The sequence below is a fragment of the Neodiprion virginianus genome, chromosome 5, assembly GCF_021901495.1.
Source record: "Neodiprion virginianus isolate iyNeoVirg1 chromosome 5, iyNeoVirg1.1, whole genome shotgun sequence".
Lineage (NCBI taxonomy): Eukaryota > Metazoa > Arthropoda > Insecta > Hymenoptera > Diprionidae > Neodiprion > Neodiprion virginianus.
Genome location: NC_060881.1, coordinates 17,760,346 through 17,783,810, shown reverse-complemented (window position 1 = coordinate 17,783,810; position 23,465 = coordinate 17,760,346). Strand labels below are relative to the sequence as shown.

At 33.3% G+C, this 23,465-nt stretch overlaps 2 protein-coding genes across 4 annotated transcripts; one reads left to right on the top strand and one right to left on the bottom strand.

The window, feature by feature from the left end:
• Positions 1 to 884: 884 nt before the first annotated feature.
• On the top strand, positions 885 to 15,378 carry LOC124304550 (uncharacterized). The gene is made up of 16 exons (XM_046762925.1): positions 885 to 1,039; positions 1,185 to 1,234; positions 2,877 to 3,072; positions 4,011 to 4,176; positions 5,387 to 5,568; positions 5,683 to 5,844; positions 5,962 to 6,119; positions 7,177 to 7,517; positions 8,024 to 8,135; positions 8,222 to 8,351; positions 9,337 to 9,476; positions 10,343 to 10,546; positions 10,616 to 10,765; positions 11,418 to 11,566; positions 13,265 to 13,484; positions 14,350 to 15,378. The coding sequence occupies exons 2-16, from the start codon at positions 1,195 to 1,197 to the stop codon at positions 14,484 to 14,486; spliced, it is 2,487 nt and encodes an 828-aa protein (XP_046618881.1). The 5' UTR covers positions 885 to 1,039; positions 1,185 to 1,194; the 3' UTR covers positions 14,487 to 15,378.
• LOC124304552 (RCC1-like G exchanging factor-like protein) lies at positions 14,062 to 22,803 on the bottom strand. 3 transcript variants are annotated; one of them, XM_046762930.1, is made up of 8 exons: positions 22,498 to 22,803; positions 21,651 to 21,911; positions 20,275 to 20,560; positions 18,751 to 18,923; positions 18,351 to 18,512; positions 17,485 to 17,612; positions 16,756 to 16,887; positions 14,062 to 14,149 (listed from the first exon to the last, which is right to left on the bottom strand). In XM_046762930.1, exons 1-8 carry the CDS (start codon positions 22,604 to 22,606, stop codon positions 14,144 to 14,146), a joined length of 1,257 nt encoding a protein of 418 aa, XP_046618886.1. In that variant the 5' UTR covers positions 22,607 to 22,803; the 3' UTR covers positions 14,062 to 14,143. The 3 variants fall into 3 exon arrangements, with proteins under 3 accessions (XP_046618886.1, XP_046618884.1, XP_046618887.1); XM_046762928.1 differs by lacking the exon at positions 14,062 to 14,149 and adding an exon at positions 15,493 to 16,671 and having other exon boundaries at positions 22,498 to 22,802; XM_046762931.1 differs by lacking the exons at positions 14,062 to 14,149; positions 21,651 to 21,911 and adding an exon at positions 15,493 to 16,671.
• Positions 22,804 to 23,465: the final 662 nt, after the last annotated feature.

Genomic DNA, 23,465 nt, shown 5'->3' with positions numbered 1-23,465 from the left:
GATCTAGTGAAAGCTCAACTTTCCAATTCCAGCGTGATTATAATAACTCTTTTTTCCCCTGAAAACAGAGAAACGGAAAGTTAAAAATTAGTATTTAAACCTCTTCAGTGGCTAAACCACTGATTTTGCATCACGAATTCAACTGATTTCTAGGTCGAATTCCATTCTCTACAAAATGTTTCCAGGATGAACATTGTATTTCTTTTTTGCCCTTCATATATACACGAGCAACATAAGAAGATGTTCAAAAACGTTGAAATTGACGAATGGATCAATTATCGTTTGCCAAAAATAAAAAAATGTCGGTTACGACCTTATACAGGTAGGTTCGATATCATGTTTTGAGAAAATAAACATTTTTTAAATATTTGCTTGAAACCCATAAATCCGATGTCTCGACGGTTTTTGTGTCGTTTACGAGAAAAAAAGAGACTAAAATGGCAGATGCGACCTTATACCGATTGTAAATTCGATAAATAAAACTATATTTTAGCGCTGAAAGGTTGGCATATCCACAAAACATAAAAACTCATATCTTTATTCATTTTTTCGAATAATTTTAGTTTAGATATGCATTTCGAATACCGTGAAAAAAATTATACAACCTTTTACCACTAAATTCGACTTTTTGGCACATACATACTTATACCGTTACTAACGCGATTCGTTATTCAGCTAGAAAGACGTTAAATTCCGTGAGAAATGTAAAATTGGATACAAGAGATATTCTTCCGGGGGGATTTTTTCCCGCCAAATAAAAAAGCAATTTTGCTTCGAAATGCCCTCATGTATACATGCAGGTACGCATATGTATGTCAATTGATGCAGAAGGGGCAACCTGTTAGTCACCGCATACCGTATCTTATCATCTGATAGTGATAGTAGATTTCGTACGTAGTCACATAAGGTGTGGTGCTGAGAATCGGTAACAGAGATCGATAGTTTATAACAGTGCGTGGAAGAAAAATACTGACTGGAAAACTGTGCCTAGTGTTCGAACGTACACTGCCTAATGGAAATATAATTTCTCTGCTGTTTCGTAAGTGTTAATATCGTCATTGGCATCGTTATTGCTGTTACTACTAATGGGTAGCTCATTAAAACCGAAAATTATGAGTTCAAACAGTTGTATATTTTGTCCGTATACGTCGATGAATTGAATCTCTCATATTTTTCAATTTCAGAAACGAAGAAATGAAGATACTCTTATCTTTAACACTCATTTACCTTGCAGGTAAGATATCGATGGTGCTATGCCACGTTTAATTAATATAATATGTACATATTGTACATACAGTGCGTTTACATTATCCAGACATTAATTTCTATTTCGAGTATAATTTTATATGAAAAAATCACTATACTAGTGACTAATCCTGATTTGCTTTATCTTTTTGCTGTACAATAAGTGATTGCATTCTGAAGTGAAATCACTATCAGTCATTATTTAGTTCAATAATTGATAATGACTAGAGTTAATTGTATATGTATATATAAAACCGAAAATTTAAATTGGTCTACATAATACATATAATTAGGGTGTTTCAAAAAAAAAACGAATTTTTTTTTTTTTCTTATGGTGTCCAAAAACTGATAGTATACCTAAAAACAAAAATTTTCGCACCAATATGAGCTCTTAATATCAATAGTAAGGTTTGCCTCTATCCATTTCTTTATTTTCCATTTAAATAACAAGGGAAATTTTTTTTTTATTTTTGCATTTTCATTACTTTGGAACGGTTCATCGTAACAACAATCTGAAAAAAGAGATTTGTAGGAAATTTCACGCTCTACAAAAAACTTCTGAAGATTAAAGTTCCTCAGATCAACCGTTTCAAAGATATCAGCCATTAAAAATAACACTAATCAAAAATTTCAAATATTTTCCAACAAAACTACAAAAAAATATCATATGCCATATTTATATTATTTTTTTACGTAGAATCACTTTAATTCTGTTAACCTGAGTCTGTAAACTTTTTTCTCTGCTAATTAATTCAATACTTAACTCACAAAAAGCACAAATACATAAATATAAAAGTTAAAAATATCACATAAATGATTTTTAAATACGTAAATACAAATACAAATACAAATACAATAAAATACAATACAAATACAAATACATAAATATAAAGGTTAAAAATATCACATAAATGATTTTTGTGTTTTTTGTGAGTTAAGTATTGAATTGATTAGCAAAGAAAAAAGTTTACAGGCTCAGGTTAACAGAATTAAAGTAATTCTCCGTAAAAAATAGTATAAATATGGCATATGATATTTTTTGTAGTTTTGTTGGAAAATATTTGAAATTTTTGATTAGTGTTATTTTTGATCGCTGATATCTTTGTAACGGTTGATCTGAGGAACTTTTATCTTCAGACGTTTTTTGTAGAGCGTGAAATTTCCTACAAATCTCTTTTTTCAGATTGTTGTTACGATAAACTGTTCCAAAGTAATGAAAATGCGAAAATAAAAAATAAATTTTCCCGTGTTATTTAAATGGAAAGTAAAGAAATGGATAGAGGCAAACCTTATTATTGTTGTATTGAAAATTTTTGTTTTCAGGTATACTATCAATTTTTGGACACCATAAGAAAAAAAAAAAAAATTTCTTTTTTTGAAATACCCTAATATATATACAATATATATATATATGTAAAAGTACGACAAATGTGAAATCCTGTAACTACTTTGCACGAGCAACTGATTATTAATTCGTTTACAAAGAGCAGCTTTTTTAATAACTAAAAATTTTGTAGATATTAATTTCCATATAAATACCTATTTACTTATTTTACACTTGGAATAAATTTAGAATAAATATAAACTGATCTATGCATTCCGACGACCAAATATATGATACGATGCTGCAGGAATTGCGGCGCAAGAAAATGCTGCAAGAAACATTCCCGCCTCGTTACTCGAGTGTTATAACACAACGGCTATGCTGGTAAAAGACGACAGGCTGCCACACAGCATGCCTGCTTTGATAGCCCTCATTCGTAAAATTGAGAATACGGCAGGCCTTAACATGGATCTTCGCACTCTATCAATAGCTCTTCTCCACAGGTAGATGAACAGTTGAATATCAAGAACAATAATTTAGACAAGTCCAGGGTTGGGTAATATTTGAAACGTTTACATTCTATTTTCTAGTCCCTACATTAAATAGATTTGAACATGCATTTTCTATTTTCTATTTAAAATAGAAAATAATGTACATTTGTCCAATTGTCAGATGCTTCGAGTGAATTTTACACTTTTCTCAGAACACTTTGGCCGATATTCTAAAACAGTGCGCTCGATTTGGAATAAGTTGTGTCATAATTGCGACGTCTTTGCTTAGTTTTCAACTTAAAGACAGTATGTTCAGCAATGCACCGATTCACTCGCTGAGATAGAGGAGTGGTTTGATATTTTTCTTTACTGAATCGCGTGTGAAGACAAAGTATGTCTGTAGATAAATATTATAAACAGCGTGTGATAGTAGTGGAATATCTTTTCAATGATAATGATCAGCTAGATCTGGTGAAAATCTTTAAAACCGTAGTTTGCTTTGAAACTCTGTACTTGACATACTACACTACTAAATACAATCATTTTTACGACAGAAATTATATAACGAGTTGCACGGTTATTTATGAAAAAAATCAATGCATTCACAAAATAAATTGCCAAGTAATATAATGCGTATCTCAGTTAATAGAAAAAATACAAATATTTACAGTATTTATTACCATATTACATTTTACAACTGAATTCAAATACCTGCGTTTACATTTGTAGTTTCTAATTGAGGAAATTAGCATTTCCATTTGGCCATTCAAATACTATTTTTAGACGTATTTATCATTTCCAATTGCATTGATGACAGCATTTTATCCAGACCTATGGATACAACAAATAGAAATCTGATAAGTTTCGACAATTTTGGTGTATTTTGTTGTTTTTTTTTTTTATCATATCCTGCATTTACTGTGAATGAAAACAACCTTCCATTACGCCAGGTTCCGGCAAGATGGTATCGAAAGGAATCCATCTGTTCAAGTTCAAGATGGAATAGTGCCTTTTTCACCAACAGGAATGTCTTTTTCTCGGCACGCTGCCACACTTAAACTTATCCCAGGAAATGCTATATCATTTCCGAACAGCAGTTTAACTGCCGTTGAAAGAGTAAGTACGAACTCTTCCACTATTATAGGGTTCGTACGCTTTTTGAAATCTGGAAAATGGGATTTTTCCAGTAACCTTTCAAGAAATATGTGGCTGATTAATGACAATTTTTTTTCACACTAATACTAATACCTTCAATATCAACTAGTAACTAACTTACCGTCTGACTCTCAATTTACAAAAAACAGCCTGCGATTTTTTGCTTGAAAAAAAAAAAAAAAGTTTGGCATTAAATAAAGTACGTAGAATGCATGGTGGTGGTGGTACGAAACAAAATTTGAGGTAAAATTCTTTTTCTTCTCAAAACTGCCAATACTTTGTACAACAACGAGTTTATTTCTTCGACAGAGTCAAAATTCCAGTCTTATTTTTGAAATTCCCTCACTTTTCCCTGCTGTGAGAAATTTACTGAGTTTTCCCGATTTTCCACGTTCTCCCTGTGCGTACGAGCCCTGTATTAGCACTCTGGAGAAAATTTTAGTTTGCTGAAAAAGATGCATGAATTGTGTGAGTGTGAGTGTGTTGTAAAAATTAAAAAACTTGTATGCAGTAAGATTGCGCGGTAAATGTGCAAGCATTTCTACACAAGACAAGTGTGCAGAAGTTATAGAATTTTAGAACAACTGCACACTATCCTATAACATTTTGCTTACCAACTTTTAGCCAAATTTATATATTTTCGTTTGTTGTATTATCCGATTTTTATTAGTAAATTTACCACCAAAATACCGTCATCCGTTAACAGTTATAAACATTCTGACAATAGGAAGAAATCAAGTGATTTACGACGACAAACTTTAAATACATGCGAAGGATGTAGGATTACCTTTGGTAATAATGCAATGAATTTCATGATGGTTGGTTGAAAGAATGTGTACAAAAACGACAAGCTCCATTTATTGTTACATTAGTAAGGTAAAAATGTGGTGAAGTATCTGAAATGAAATTTGTTGAATTCATTCCAGGAACGTATTTAATTTTGTGTATTTTAAAAATTTAGTACAACGCTTTGTAGAAAAGTTGTCACAATTTTTTACAAATTTTATATGCTTCACGAACATGCTTTGCACAAAAATATTTCCATCAGGGAGTGTGCGGATAGAAAACTGACTTGCAAAATATATATAAATGAAGTAAAATTGCATCTACAAGATCTCATAGAGTTTTATCTTCTGTACCGAACATATTGAAAATGTTTTTACCTTTGCAGTGTTCGCTCCATTACATGCTGTCGAGTAGTTTTGAGATGATACAACGGGACGGTGAGAGTTCAGTTTGCAGCACGATATCTCAAACAGCTCAGTATAGAGTAGAGCGAAATGTTGGTGAAGAAGATGCGACGGAATCTGAAAGCATTGGAGATGACGTTGAGACGTTAACTCCGCAGGAGTTGTGAGTATATGTGTTTATTATACTACAGTCGATTAATCTTCAACTATGCTTTAATCAATGATGAATTATAAGCTCTTGTGAAACTTTTACCAATTCTTGTATTTGTTGATTCAGAGAAATGATTAAGCACAAGACAAATGAATACCAACCCAAAGTGACAACAGAGGATCCGAATTGGTTGTATCCAGCGCTTCCTCCGAACCACCCTGACAGCGCACGCATTACTACGTACACACAAAGTTCGTGTCCTGTGGAAAATGGCGTAGTAAAGACAAAGTAATTTTCATCCATTTTACATATTACTCAGTAAATAAAGAGAGAAAAACGTCTTACAGTAGCAGAAAAGCTTGTTCGAATGTCAAAAACATTCTCAGATATTTGGATATGTTGCAGATGGGGTGCTGTTTCCATGGGTCCTGTATTGGCAGGTATCGCCGCTGCTCTCGAGCCACAGACAGTGACTCTTGCTGAGTTACTAAGTGCAGATTTGGAAGAAAAAGGATACACTTCGGGTCCTGCTTTGACGAATAGATGGATCGCTACATTAGGAGGTATCAAAATCGGTTACTCCAAAACAACTTAGAGAGACATGTGAATTTTACTCAAAGCGTCTGTAAACTGAGAAAAATTTCTAGTCGTGGCATCCATCCAGATCCTTACTATTCTCATTTTCAACCGTGATAGAAAAATATTTTACTTCCCGACACACAATGAAAACTAGATTAGTAGCCGTAACCAGAAAATCCAGCGTTTGTTACTATTCTTATTGACTATTATAACTCGTACTATATTTTCTTGTAACTGTTGTGATGATTAGATGTTGAGGCGTTATTTAACTGAAAATTTTTTATTTTGACAGCTATAATCACATTTCTAATAGTTTGTAATTTCTATTAAATTTTCTTACAATTCAAAGCATATTTAGGCGGTTGTGCGAACGATACTCATTTTACTAAAATTCTCCAATTACTACAGCAAAAGAAATATTTCTCAGTGTAAGTAGATGTTTGAAATAACTCTTTTTCTGAGGGATTCAAGTACGAGATATCTTATGCCTTGAATTGCCATTTTGTGCATGTAAAAACCTTCAACAAGATTAGTGTATTTAATTGCACAAGTGACGAGGCAAAAATTCGACATTTTGTCACTGGCCATGTTTAAATTGAGAGAATATTTTTGAAAAAACTATTTCTTGAACTCTGAAATTCTCTGAAAATCTTTAAGAAATTAGACGATTTTTTAGAATAATTAATAAAAATTTAACATTTCTGAAGAATTCAGATACTTTGAAATGCGTAGAAAAAGTCTAATTCTAGGTCAAATTGGTATTCCTGCGATAATTTCTGAATATGATTTCAAGCAAAAGGGATATGCTTAAGAGGGCCAATTTCTCCATCAGGTCAATACCCATTATTTTAAGAAGCATGTATAAGTTGACTAATATTAGATGAATTCAGTTTTAAACGATCTGTTTTTCAATATATTGAAATATCCTGTCATCCACGAATAACTATATTGTGGTAATTTTCCCATAGAATTATCACGATACTAATACTATGAATGTTGGGATAATATTGCAACGGAAGCTTGACTTTAATTTTGTCAAAGGTGACTTGGCAGAAGCAGCACTAATCCAAGGACCGGGGCAAGTGAGTTCGATAAATATTGGTGCGATCGGTGGCTTCAATTCAACAGCGCTACCACGATGGTATTTTCTCACTACCAACGAGAACCTTGAAACGACGACCGCAGAAATACGAGGAGATCTGGATGGGCTCATTCTGGCTGACAGTGTTGCTTCCTGGTACTCGTCAGTTTCGACTTTGAGGCTTTCACAGATTCTCGACATGTATTACAGCTCACGAGGGGTGTTCAATTCTACTATGCGTGCTTGCAACAGGAGAACGTTATTTAGTACTGTCGCCGAGAACGCCACGATGGTGAATCAGGTGAGACAAAAATCGAGTAAACAGTAAAATACGCAGTACAATTGAAAAGAATTACATATGAGTTGACCCGTAAATTTTCTGCCAATTTCTTAGGGTGAAAGTTTCAATCTGGCTGCAATTTGAATGTGTTTTAGGGGTGTATGAGGTATGAAAACATTCAATTTCAGGCCTCTCAGCATAACAGTTTGCCAGAAACACGTTTAGCAATATTATCACGTTTTTGAAATGAACCTTCGTCTTCATATTTACAGTACTTGCTGACGTCGGAAAAAAATCATGACCCAATGTATTTATCGTGTAAGAAAAGTCAGATCTTTCCGAATATGGAACCCATTTTAATGTAGACCCTCAGGAACTGCTGAAACTATAAGTATTTAAATTACAGCCTGGCAGATCAAAATTTGAACCCTGAAAAGTTCGCCAAAAGTTGACGGATTGGCACACATACTCTTGCAAAACTGCTTTCACAAAGCGGATCACATGCTAAAAACCGTTTTTCTTTTCAGGTGTACAGTTCAGCCCTGCTTTTATACGAGGAAGTCGCAAGAGTGACGATGAGTGCTGAGCGCATACAGAGCCTTGCCACTATTGCAGCAAATGCACTTAGCGTCTACATTCGTACGTCATATATTAGTAAATTATCAATACCTACGATCATGATAGATTTAGCCAATCCAAATGATTATTTTTATTGAAATCTTCAGCCGCGTCGATGAATAGTGATTTACCCTGTGATGCTACTAACGCGGTAAATGACTCCAACACCGCTTCTGCTGATTTGACTATCATCATTGATACTACATGGCCATTTACTACGATCCAACCGTTTCTCGCGTAAGTAATTTACCTTTCAGGGAGATTCACTTGTTATCGGTATTAAGAATATTTTATCCCTCTCAACTGTTCGATAAATATCCTACAATTCGTAAATTTAATTATACTGATTCTTCGTGTTTTTGGAAAAATATATTTGTGAAACCTTATTTGAAAGGTAAGTGAAAATTAAAAGAAAAGCGAGTTACTTCACTCGGTTTTAAAAGCCCTCAGACGTTTTCCCCTGACTTCCTGCTTCCAAATATCGTATTTCGCAACACTTTTCCTATGTTTTAAAAAACTTTGCAAATCGAATAGTTAATTCAAATCACAAGTGGTAGTTAAAAACGCGAAAACCGCATTGAACATCAGATTTCGCTTTTCCAAGAACAATTCGTTAACATTTTTCAGTTTTCCAGGTTTTTCTAAAAGATCGGCAATCCTGAAAGAGTTCATAAATTTTTTTCTTCCTTGCAATTATGAATATTTTGACACTTTATCAGGCACTCTCAAAAACTCTCAAAAACTCTCGTAATTTTAGTAGAAAATTTCTCAGAAATAGACAATGTGTTTGGAGAACTCTTAAAAAACATTCTTCATTAATTCTGGATAAGTTTTTCTGATAATTCCTAAAGGATCTCATGAATTTCTAGAGGGTTTCTGGAAGGAGCTTACATTCTTTTCAAACTTCATTTTGTATCACTGATATTTTTTGAAATTAGAACTTCTTAGGAAACAGTTGAAATTAATTTATCTGAAATGCAGCTGAAAAAATCTAGACTGTGGATTTGTAAAAGAATATTTTGAATCAAACTATTCTAAACGAAACTAAACTGAGCGTTTCTGAAAATAATTATGATTTGCAAGAAACTTTCGAGAAAAACTGTCGGAAATTCACACAGAGTTTTTGCTAGTGAAATTGCACACAATATCTGGGGATATTGCTTTTAGGAATGTTATTTGTTTGTGACTGACTGGTTAAAACTGAGAATTTTGGTATCCGCAGATCTTTGCTAGAGGGCATCGAAGTTGGGAAATTCAACAGTAACTTTACTTTGATTAACGGCTACGATGGAAGTCTTATGATAAACAGTAGCAACACGCTGCTGGATTTTTACAGTTTCAACGCTACTCAATATGCCAACTGTGCGTACAACTTTAACTATTTGCTTGACAACCCTGGTGGAATAAGTTCCCTTGATTTTCCATAAAAATCTCTATCATTTTTGAAGGAATCTGAAACACAATCGTAGTTTTTGAATACAATTTTTTACATAACTTCGTAGTGTTTTAGTGAGTTAAAAGGTATACGATAAATTATCAAAATCCACTGAAATCATGCGCAAAATGTGAAAAGACTCGTTGAACATAAGCATACACGATCTGCTAGGTATGTACTCGATTTGGCTCGAGTGACTTTTTCTTGTGAGTGGGAAATTCACATATTATAAAGAATGATTTCTAAATATTGAAATTTTACTGTAAAATTCGATCAAGGCAATTGCTTTGTTTTTGAATGGTAGACTTTCTCAACACATTTGAAAGAACTTACAGTTGTCCACAATTATCTACATAAGACTATAACTGTTTACATTCGATTGTAGATTTTCATCTGAATTGACAGTTCTCAGAATTTTGGTTTGATTTTCACGGCCAATGGATGTTTTATTATTGTCGCTTAGAATAAACAAAAAAAAAAAAAAATTTTATAAAAATTCGTAATCTTTTACAAAAACTCACCAAGATTCGTTACAACTTTTTAGGGTAGTCGAGTCTTTATTTATTTGTAGATAATTGGAGATGATAGCAATATTTCATAGTACTACACCGTTTTCTACAAAAAATCAAAAAAAGAAGAAGCAAAAACATGATTTGCTAGGAAAAATAACGCGTTTCTATGATTTTGTATTCTTCTCCGTTTTCGTGGAATATCGTAGAAATTATTTTCACCAGGGTAAGAAGAACGCTGAATCTTGGCTAGTAACTAAAGTTAAATAAAATTGAATATCTAGTTACATCGGGTTTCGACCTGCCCAAGGCACTTGAAGCCCTGCGTATTCTGCAGAAGGAAAGATTGAACAAAGAACAAAGCCAAAATATTGGGGGCAGCAACTCGGATGTTGTACTAGTCCTTTCCTACACCTCATCGATTACTACAGACGCCGACAAAGAGTATTGCTTGCAGCAATTGAGGATCATAAGGGAGGAAGTACCTGGTCGGTATTGACCCATAGCACATAAAAATCACCCCTCACCTCTGCTCATCGTTTCTTTGCTCTTTTCAGATTCCGTGTTTCTCTATCTTACTTACGGATCCAAGGACAAATGGTCCGATATTGCAGCCAACTCAACCACAGACACGTTTGCGATAACCGCAACAAGCACTACAGACACTTTGACAACGATCAATCCAGTTATATCACGTATCAAACAAAGTAAGGCTGTGATTTTTTTATGCCAAGTTACATACGCTGATACATTCTCAAGTAAATCTCTGGTTAAGATTTAAAATGTTTTAAATATTTTCAAGCGACAAAAATCTATAGAATATGTACAAAAAAATTGCACGCTCTGTTAACTTGTGGAACTTTTTATCCTAATTCGTTTTTACATCTCTTGAAATTCCATTTGATGTTCAAAAACCAAATTTTTAGGTACAAAAGCATTTAATTCTGTATATCCGGAAAAAAGTGGAGAAATTTTATTTTAATTTTTAGACAAAATTTGTTTTCTTGATGAAACAAACATTCAAAGTCTGAACTAATTCGGATAATTTTTTGAATTCAAACTTTGTTACGTAAGAAATTATCAAAACATGATTTTTTGGAAAAGTCGAAAAGGATTTTTGTGCATGGACTTCAAATATTCAAATATGACTTGACTAAATAATGAAAGACAGCATGATTAAATTCTTTGGATATCTAAGATTATCGTTTGGTGAAATTTCAGTAATTTCATCAACACAAGAGTGTAGAAAATACTGTAATGAAAATGCAGCAAAAAAATGTCGTAATGTTTTTACGTTCCACAGTGTTATTTCTTCACAGATAAGATATTACTGTATCTGTACTCACTACTTTTTTTCAGTTCCTAAACGCCTTATCAATTCTGCATGTGGAGCTTCATTTTCATCAACGGGATCAACAGCCTCGTTTGTCGACTACGTAGAACCTTCAGGCATCAAATACTACAGACTGAATCCCAACTATTTTTCTACAGATACGGCAACTGTGAAGGTAAACAACGTGACAAAGCATTTAGTACTCATGAGAAATTGATAATACCATTTTTTCATTGATAACATAACAGCAGTCTTCAAACTTACAAAGCATTACGGTCAGCGTAATGAAATGTAGGCTTCACGGCGCTTGATTTAGGCAAATTAAGAGAAACAGGGATGAATTCGAATGGAAACGGGAAGATGTCAGGTACAAATATTTCTGAACAATCCTAAGGAAAAAAAAAACATGCGAGCATGAGTATAGTGAAAATTGTATGGTACATTAGTTTCATTCTTTTATTTCTTGTGTTATAAAGTTTCGTATATATTTTTAACCGTATAGCAAAAATAGTAAGGATGCAAACGAGCTAATTAAGATTTCTTTAATGACGTGTGTAATTCCATAGTTTTTGGAACTATTAGAAAAGCTCCATTAAATAATCATAAAATCGATCTTCTAATTTGTCATCTCGATTCTATACAATAGAAACTTCCACTCAACTTTGACCATCTAATTCGAATAACGCAAATGAAAAAACTGATGACAAAATTTCTGAAGAGTTAGGGATTTAGGAGAAAGACTGAACTTTGGAGAGTTTGTAAAAGGAGAAGGCATGAAAAAAAAATGGGTATATTTAGGATTTAGGAAATTTACCGCTGTGAAGCCTGCAAAAATACTCTTCAAGTGAATCGCTGTTTCGCAAATGGAGATTTATGAAAAAATGCGTGCTAATTTTGCCAATACGCAACCATGTATCCACATATACGTTTTTCATACTTCTACGTTATCATTCTGGTTTTAAAACTCCTTTGTCTTCACCTAAACTTTAATCACAACTGAAATTTCAGTCGAAATCTGCGTTTCAATCCTTCATGTGTCTATTACTAGATTTTTCGATCGATAGAAATATATGGAGTAAAATTCAGCATAGAAGATACAGTCGAAATACGATAGTTTGAGGAGATAGTAAAATAATAGTGAAACTTACCATAGTTGTATCAGTGAGTTCAATAAAAGTTGTAGTCAAGTTAAAGTTTATGTCGAATTCGCTTGATTTTTGAATGCAACTCATACATTAGTGTATAGTATATACACGAATATAAGTTAAGCTAACATTTTTGTACTGTACATTCTACAGTGGATTTTTCTCTGCGGATTAGTGAAATTGTGGAAGCTCTTTGTAATACAACGGTAACCATGAAGCCATTTCGATTCATAAAGTGAGACAAAGTGTTGAGAAAACATTAATTTCAACGTTATTCCCAGTTATACGTCACAATTGTCATACTCCTTGAAAATCGTATAAATGAGATTTTAACGTTACTTTACACATATGTAAAACAATAATTTTCTCCCAATGCTTAATTTAGATAGTTTAACTCATTCGCTTTAATGTGAAAATATTGACTCAAAATGCCTTTATTTCGGTAAAGGAACACTTCTTGAACAAGTTTGAGATGTTTTGGACATGTTTCAGAAAATGAATTTTTTTTTCAAAATTTGTGTTTTTCCGCAATGTCAGAATAATTCTACAAAATAAATAGTGGCAACGAATTTGTAAAAACATTTTACCCCGATTTGATATACTTGAGAGTTATTTAGAGAAATTCGTAGAAAACGAAAATTAGTGTACAAAAAAGCGAATGGGTTAAACCTCGCATGCATGCAACAATAACCTCAACAGTTACCACATAATATTTGATTGATACATAGGTTCAAGGTGCAGGATGGGGATACCTGAATGTTTGTACATCGCGTTCGGTGGTTCAGCCAAATTCAACTTCTCCGAACGACGTAAGCTGCACATCAGTGACAACAAATACGCACAGCATCAGCATATCCTGCAGTGGCGTGGATCTCATACACAGATGTCAGCCTCTCTACTTATCTGTGGCAGCTAATGCTTCGGATTCAGTATCGTACCAATGCACAGGTATATTTACAGTACCTCTAGAAAATCCAAAGCCATGATGAATATTTTTGCATTCGAGTATACCACGAAAATCAGACGCGTTTAAAGTACGGAAGAATTGGTCTGAGTAGGAGAAAAAAGCGTTTAAAAATTTCCAGAAATCTAATTTTTGCCAATAATGGTGAACAGAGATGCAATAAAATCCTTAGTATGTAACAGAAATAATTCAGAGTAAATTCGAATAACAGAAGTTTTACGATATCAACAATTTCAGAGATGAGTTTTTTAATAATCAAAACGTTGAAAATGATTAAACTCTGGTGCTTTTGATGAAATTATAAATATTTCAGGCCTAATTTGTTTACCATAAATATATCCAGATATCGCTTGAAAAAGTTTCACAAATAGTTAGCTTCGAAGTGGATAAAGAGAAATTTTTGAAAGCATGGTACAATAAATCTTCGTCAAAGATTACATTTGCTTTATAACTATAATATAAAGTAAGATTTCTAGAATATTTTTCGAGAATTTCGGAGAATCTGTTCGGTGAGTAAAATGAACTCAAAAACATTAGAATCGGATCGAATACATTCGAGTTTAAGCATTTCGCATGTTCCAGTTGAAGAACTTTTTCGCAAATTGTTGATATCTTAGCTGGTGTTATTTGAATATGCTCATCATCATTTCTATAACATAATAAAAATGTTGTTTGATTAGTGTTTAACATTATTAGCGCAAATAACACTGCTGGAGTTTTTTCAAACAGTCTTTTCTCTTTTTATTTTGACCAACAAAATGCTCGTTATCCAGTGCCATTCAAAACGCTGGTATTTTTTGTATTCTACAATTTAACACACGAGTGTATATCTACATAAAAATCTTTCAGATGCCAACGTTTGCCGTTATCCGGACATGCGCAAGTTCACAATATCGTACGACAATCTTGTATGCCGAAGCAGTGCCAGCACTTTCTTCTTTGCTCCATTGGTTCTGGTAGTATCTTTCATTATCAACTTCATGTAATATAAGTGTATAGAGTTAAACGCAGTTACCGAAGTGATTCCGTGTTAAAACGGTCACGCTTTTTGTTAATACATACTACGGAATTTTTACGCTATTCGAAGATAACATTGTATCGAGTATTTGATGGAGAAAAATTTGCGCCCGATTTTTCAAACAATTGTTGTATTTACAGAGTTATCGCAAGTTTTAATCACGAGGGAACCTTTTCTCAGTGCATAAGCATGGCGTTTTTCGGTTCATACGATAACTTTTAGCTAAGAATTTCATTACAGTACTGGAGTTGAATTGAAAAAAAAAAAAAAAAAAAACCGTCGTCATTCAGTTGTAAACGCGATATTGTTGGATGAAGATAAATTTCAGGGTAGTATTTATTTTTCTATCCCCAAGCTGTAACGATTTGGCTACATTCTCTGAACAGAATAGGAGGATAAATATTTTGCCTTTCAGTGTAATCAGCTTTCCAATATCAAAAACTTACTTACTCTTTAATACTTGACATAATAATTAAATGGCTACTACAGCGATAAACATTAAATTTTAGATTTTCGTAAGATAATTAATCTCATGATGAGATAGGATACATAAAACTTGAAACTATACTTGGGCTGCTGGATTCTGATCATTTCTCAAGTGGAAAACTAAATTCGGATTTTGAGAATCTAGCAAATCCATTACACAACTAATATAGCCCAGTGGGAATTTGAGCAAAGAAGTTCCTTTGAACAAAAAGTTGGAATAAATTCATAAATATTGTAAATATTCTTACAAAAGTAATCGTATTCCCCGGTGAGCAGCGACATGGCACATTTTCAGAGCCTTGTATAAAACCATGTGATCATTTCTCCAAGAATTATTCATTTAAAAATAGAATCATCAAAGTAAACGTCTGTATTGTGCACATGAATTACAGATCCGTGAATTCTCCCTCGATTGCTTGCAATCTAATCTGATTAGGCAAAGGAGTCGGTATTTGTGAAACCAGGTGTAAGATTTTTTTTTGATATTGAAAATGGCGCGTCATAGGAATCAATTACAAATATTACATCATCATCAATTTTACTGAATTTAAGTTTAGAAACTAACATTTCCAAACTGCATAACATTTTCAATTCACAATTATTGATCTGTGTCGTCCCGGTTTTATAGTTTTCAAACCCAGTTATTTGATGAAATTTGAGTTTTCGAAGAAAATGAAATAATAATATCAGTATGTAAACTTTGACATTTGCATTGGTTTGCTGAAGGAAAGTTTGATCAATTTATTTGAACTTGAAATTTTCATTTTTTTTTCACTTTACTTATATTTCACTAAGAAAGTAGATTCTTGATAAAAAAAAAGCAAATAATCGCGTAGTATTCGTACTAATAATACATTTCAGATTGCACCCAATTTTTATTTTTTTTTTCCATTGCATAGTACTTAATGAGATGCACTTAGTGAAATGAGAGTGTTAACGTACAAATTAGTTAATTAAAACAGGAAGAAGATTAAAAAAGGAACAGTTTCTTTGCCCTTATTTTGTCTTTTATTTATTTCTGTAACAAAATACTGACTAGAAAAAGTTCAGTTTAATGGGCTAATGAAGTATCCTTATTTACGAATCAGGGCTGCACAATAAAACAATTAATCATACATTTTTTTGAAATTAGTCGATTGGTTGACTCTTTTCATTGATTGTTTTTCTGAATAATCGATTGTTTAGCATTCTCAATTAATCATTTTCCCTATTAATGGATTCATTAGAAACATCGATTAGAGTTTTCCCGATTAATCAAGTAATCAACCCTTTCAATTAATCGATTTTCAATTAATCGGCCATTTGTTTATTGAAATTGATTTTTTATTTTTTTGGATTAATCGACGAATTGGATAAAAAATGAGTTCAAATCTGCGGTTAATCGATTAATCGCGAAGCTCTAGTACGAGTTAAGTCTGTATTAGCTCTCCGGAAATAATGAATTATTTCCTTCTTTTAAATAGACATTACTTTTTACAATCCTACAATTGGCAAATACCGGTATCATTATCGAGGTTCAACTCTTAATATTCATACACACCTTGCGACAATACGTAAAAATATGTTTTGTTCGTTGGGTAAACACTGCTTTATATATAAGGTTTACATAATGTGACTGTATGATCGACGCCGCAAGAAACTTTTTTTACTTGAGCACCTACTGCTACCTAGAATATAATATATATAATTCATGTGACAGCAAATAATAAAGAATGTCATGAAATGTATGACACTGTTTGACATATACTTACTTTCAATGGAAAGAACTGATCCTCGATATTCCCAAGTCCTAAAGATCCAAATTTGTTGCATCCCCACATATAAAGGTCTCCATTATCAGTCACTGCCGCCAGTTGACTTATACCGCAGTATATTTGAGAAACCTGTGACAAGGTAGAAAATTTTTTTTCTATCATTGCTGACTATTATATTTCTTTAATCGAATAATTCAGTAGTAAATTTTGTATGAAACATCGAATTTCAATTTCGAACAGTCGTCACTGGTTGAAAAAAATAATTTCAGATTATGGTAAAGAAGCTAAACTATCCAAGAACACTGTCTTCAAACTTGAAGTAAATCGGTTGGACCGGTTTTGAAATATCGTGGGCCTCGTAGAACATGTCACTTAGCTAAATGGTTGACGTTATTGTCACTAACAATGCTTCCAATTATTTCTATAGTAAAAAAAAAAAAAGAATATGTAGCTGAAGTTCGATCTACACACGTTTCGATAAAACAAACTCCGATCGAACTGAGTGGTTAGTTTTCAAGATATCAATTCCCAAAATTCACCCATTTCTTTAGCCGTCTACTCATCTATAATCCATTGATTTCGATGAAGTCTAGATGACACTGAATTTGAATTGTGGTCAATCCAAAAGTGTATTAAAAACATAATAGCAAACTATCATTGCTCAAGAATAGAATTCCATGAATGAATTTTGTGAACTAGGGGAATTTTAGGCAAATTTCTACTGACCCGATTATTACGGCTATACGCGTTAAAACCAAACAGAGTAGCCGGAATCATTGTAGGTTCTTTTGCTCTTTGTACAGCAGGACCAACTCCAAGAATTCCATATCCCCATACAAAAACGTTGCCATCACCTAGGAATTCAGACCAACAAGAAAAATTTATGACAAAAGAGTAAGGAAACATAATCCGCTACTTATTACAGTAAATTGTTTACTCAAAGAGATTTGTCACTTAAAAATCAAGCCTTTGCTTCGAAGGTTTCATATGGTCAACACGTTCTTAAGCTATGATGATTTTTCTAGGAATGCAAAATAAAAAACTAGGATAACCATTTTTCATCTCTAATCGCATTAAGATGCTGAAAAATCTGATATATAAATGCCACATCATTTTGCGAACGAGTCATTTTACGTAGAAGGTAATTTTTCAAGTAAAGTCCAACAATTTTTGTTTTACTTATCAAGTTGATATTGTTGAATATACAATTTTCCAAGATTCCAGTGGTATCGATTTTGATCAGGAAATAGCAATACTTAATCAATAATTGAGAATGAGACAAAATTTGTTTCACAGAACTGGCAAGAAACAGTTTTCCAAACAAAACAAGCCACCGTGACTTCATGGAGTGAAATTGAACGAGCCTAGTAAATTTTTCCACCATTTTAAAGCTGTTTCCAGTGAGAAATTGATACTTAAACTGCTGTTCATAATTTTAGTCACACTTTTTCAGCAATTTTGGAAGAATACCGTAGCATCCGAACGTAATAATTTGATAAAAACTGTACGTGAGATGATCTCGTAGTAAAATTAGTAAAAAAAGCATTGATTTTTAACCAAAGGTATTTGATCGATTGATTATATATTCTTACTGTTTAAAACCATGCAAAAGCTTCCGCCTGCAGCAATGTCTACAACGTGTCCCAGGGAGCGACACTCTTGGATTTCTGTTGCAATGTTTATTTGGTGATTATCAACCAAAGATGGCAACTGTCCATATTCCGAATTACCCCATCCAAATACTGTGCCTTTATCTACCAAAATTATATTAGAATGTTAAAGCTGCTGAATTAGGGTTAACTGAATTATATACAGAATTTCGCAAGCAGATTAGACGTCCAGGTCTTTCAAGATTTTCCCCAGTATTCTTTTAGTATGGGAAGTCTCTTCAAACAAATTTATGTAGAATATCACATCAATATATGACGTCTGCGATTTGTTTAATTGGTTAAGCAATGATAATAACAAGTAGTTTTTTTTTTTATAGCATACCGCTAAGCGCCAAGACACAGTCTGCCATACAGGCAACTTTGACAATATTTTCACCAGCCAAGTCTCCTTTCACTAAGCTCGGTTTGTACTCATTTCTGTAATGTGCAAGACCAGTTTGGCCATCTGCACCCCATCCAAATGTATAAACTTGGCCTGACTCGCTTAAAAGAATACTGCAGAAAACAAAGAGTAGCTTGTAATTCATTGATTTATAGATTATCAAGTTTTTAACGCTAACACAATGAAAGATTTGGAAAAGGTGTCCCTATTTTGCAATGACTTTGAACATGTTCAGTTCTTAAAATTTCGAGTATATTTTGCTTCATTACAGTTTACCGAATTTCTGACATTTTCAAGTTTGTGAAATGATTTATAAAAACACTCTCACTGCATCATCATCATGAACTTCAACCTCGTACGATATTTATGTTAACATTTCTTTATGTTCTACAAATGGAGCAGGAATCGTTTTTTTTTGTTTTTTTTTTTCTAAAGATTTACCAGTTTTATAAAGCTCGTACTGCAAACTCCACACATGGCTAAAAAAACTTCCACTTCTCACCGTTAGTGCAAAATATACCATAATCAAATGAACCACCTTTTTTCATTCAAGAAATGTTTTGCTTTACGAACTTTAAACGTCAAATGAAATGATTTAAATTTGAAAAAAAAAAAAAAAAACATATTGTGAAGTAATAAATGGTTATTTCATGCAAAATATATGAACTAGAATGATGCAACATGTCGTTTTGTACTATTTACATTGAAAATGTTATAAAAGATAGTGGTCAACTTTGGTTTATTATCTTTTACCGAATTGAATTTAACGTAAAGTTGCAAAATGAACATTTTCGTTTAGAAATGCATTGTTAGAATAATTCTGTGAACTTTAGCCTCATCTTTCTTGGAGATACAAGACAAACCGAAATGTTATAGAAAATGCTTATTGCAAGTCATAAAATTTAGTGATTGTCAATAATAATGAGTAAATATCAGGTTCAAGTTCATAATGTTAATATAGCCATGTATTTTTAGGAAAACCGTTACTTTGCAAGTTTAGGATTCTTTAAATTTCGTTAAATCATACAATGAATATAAAAACACTCTCATACTTTGGAAACTTAATAACATCTTCAGTCACTTTTAATTGAAAAATAATGATTTTTGTTTCTCAATGTTTCGTTACATTAACGTTACTAACTTCAATCTTACTTATCTTATCTTATCTTCACTGTTGTCTAAGGTAACGAGTATTATTTAAATGAAAATAAGATGAAAAATAATTTCTCTCGTAATTGTCTCTACAAGTAAGATTATCATCATTTTAATGTGGTTAATTGAGTAGACAATAATAAAAACGGGAAATTCTTAGTATGTTGAGAAAAAAGAATTGTTGGTTGCAAAAAATATTTTTTTGACGGCAGCGCAATATCTTTTTGTTCAACGGTTATCTGAGATGATTCTGTTAAAACAAATGATCAAAATAACTTATGACAGTGCTGATTGGTAAATGCTATCACGTACCTGTGATCTTGGCCTGCTGTTACAGATTTTATGCGCTCCCCTTTGATGTCTGGTATATGATGAACTATTGTATTATTTGTGTAATCTTCATCGACAATTATTGGTCGTCCACATTGACCATAACCATTATTTCCAAGTGTAAACAGGCCTTCGGTTGTTAGAACTAACAAATGTGCACGACCAGCAGCAAGTCCAGTTACTTGACTGGACGGATTTTTTAATGGCAGATGTATCGGCTTTGGGAGCGGAACAACATTTTGAGGATCCTTTGCTGCTTCATCATATCCTGAGGAAAGAATTGGATCAAATTTAATCAAAAATGTGAATCAAATCGAATGAAGATTGCACTGAAGGCACCTTTAAAATCTGTCAATCCTAGCAATATTTGACTAAAATTTAGTCTGATCTTTCCGAACATGAAATCCGTTTTAAGGCTGTTGTCAGGAACTGTTTTTTACACTTTCAGTCCATGTTTGCAAACTCCTAAGAATAAATTTTCTGCATTTTTTTAATGTGAAATAGTAAACATTATAGAGTACATTCTGAGTTGTATAGTGGAATGGAAATGGCATCGTTTGTAAAACATAATAAATATTCGAGGGATCATGGATTTCTTATATATATTCTATATCCCTGGAATATTTTTAATGATTTGATTATGATGTAATTCTAAAAACTTGAGGATATACACCAAAATGTCTGAATTTGAATAAAGAAAATAAATAAAAATCCATTTTTGATCCGTCATGTATATACGACTGAAAAGTTGAAAAAACCTATGTTTTTTTGTCACAATTTCAGAAGACCTATCTCAAAAATGATTACATAATCATAAGAATCAAACTTTTTTATGCCAAAAGCACAGTAGGTCATATTTTTTCTCGACAACAGGCAGTGCTGAAAATTCAAAGACGAAGGTTCAATTTGAATTTGTGGAATTCATTTGTTTTTACCATTTGACTTGAGTCCTACAGCTTTTTCAAATGAAAGGTAAAAGAGAGGTGTGGAATGTTTAAATAAATCCGATTTTCAACTCCTAACCATTGGCTACTACTTGTAGAATCAAGTTACTGTTTATGATAAATGCCATCGAAAATATTACGCAGAATATAGATTGATAGTTACCCACGTATACAATCAGTTTAATATTTTTGTCCCAAATTTTTATTCATATTGCACAAATGCGTGCACGTGCCATGTTGCAGATATCCCTCTTTTACAGCATCTGGGTTAGAAATTGTGTACAAAGATGCAACTTCCAATTATACAATATTACGTTATTTGGTCGATATTAAATTTTAACCAACTTATGGAATCTACTAAATGATATATCTAACATTTATTGATTTTATATTTTTATCTTCACGTTTATTTACCCAATTGAGAATCTGTGTTAATTCCATTTCCCCAAAGGATGTTTCCATCTTTCGAGTCAACGGCAAAGACCGTAAACCCATAACCAGATTCGATATCTATCACTCGATGCTGTTCTGCAAATCGAAGTCTGTTCGGTTTGTGATAAAATAAGAACTTCTTGCGCTTCGCGATCGGCGGTTGAAGTCCCAAGGCTCCATGACCAGCAAGGCCCCAAACGTACACCCTGCGGTCGCTACTCTGACTTACTGGATATTGAAATACTGCAATGCGAAATTATAGAAAAATTTTCAGCATTATTTATATTAAGACATTACATGTCTAAGAAATATTTTTTTTGCTCCCACCTGAAAAACTAGAAACATCCTTTTGTGAAGATAATTTATTATAAGTTGTATGTATCAGATAGGGGCAAAAAAAACTTACTCTCGAAGAAACCACTACAATTTGTGGACTACAAATGGTCCGAATTTTAACATTACGCAGAGTTTATTAGAACAATTAAATGACTGCGATAAAGATATGCTAAAGCGACGTGAAAGAGATTGGAGTGAATTTAGCCTGCATTGTGTAATGGCAAGATTTTCGGGAATTCTCATGTCTTATTTCTGTTTACACAGTACAATACGAAACAACTTGTTAATAACGCAGTCAGTACCAATCACTCTTAGAGGATTGATATCATGTAACGTAGAATTCAGGGTACTTTTTAAGTGTCGTCGGTGTTATTTTCGTGAAATCGAAGTAAATCCAGTGAAGTCACTGTATCAGGCAAATACACATCGCCAATGTTGTTATTCATTACGTCACATTTGTTTACGGTAAAAAAATCCCTAGAGTATTCGTTACCTGGCAATTCGTTTGGTGGTGGGTTTGGAGATTTTGTTTTCGTTGCTGTCAATTTTTGGCGGACTTTTGGAGAAGATAATTTTGAATAATTTCTGACTAGCTTAAACATTATTTAAACTTTTGTAGTAATAGTTGAAACGTGCCGTACTAATTATGGCATAGTTGAGTAAGCGACTGTTTTGCACGGTTGTCTGTTGTTTGAGGTTAGAATTTCATCTGCGGTAACACCGATAACACTTAATCACGGAGCAGTCGGCAGGAGACGACACTGAAGCACCGTTCGGCTCGAAAGTTGGACTAGTTTTGCGGCAACGTAACTCGTATGAGGAATAGTCAAGTTGCGATTGAAGCGCCTCTTGCGGGGTAAGCCCGTATAGCGCTCTCCCCCCCCCCCCCCCCCCCGCCGCCCTGTATCTTATAATTCGCCGTTTGCCACCTTTTCTTCAGATTCAAATGTCAGTTGGAAAAGTAATTACTCAGTTTTCATTCACTTCAAATGCGTATTTTACGAATTTATAGAGGATGCATCGACGCTGAAGAAAGGTCCCCGAGCCAGTGAGCGAGAGAGATGTCGTAATGCTACATGCGCTCTCTTTCTACAGCAAGAGCGTACCTATCGTAATTGAGTGCCCCGAGCGTTGCGTTGAAATAATCCAGATTATATAAATACATATTATACATTGGTGCCTGGTAGCTCAGGTTATTGAAACAAACAGTCAATAATATCAATGTTTAGCATATTTTTAAATGTAACGATACAATTTATAAATGTGGAATGGGCATTTTCGCCGAAGTCTGATAGAAACGCGACGAATCAACGGCTTGATTTAGTAACAGGTACGTTTGGGGATAATGAGACCGTGTAGACGGCTAATTTTTTAAACTAGACAGTTATGTTGGCAACACAGAGAACCCTTGCAGCGCCATTACTACTTCTCTCTCTATACCATTTCACACTTGCACGAAAG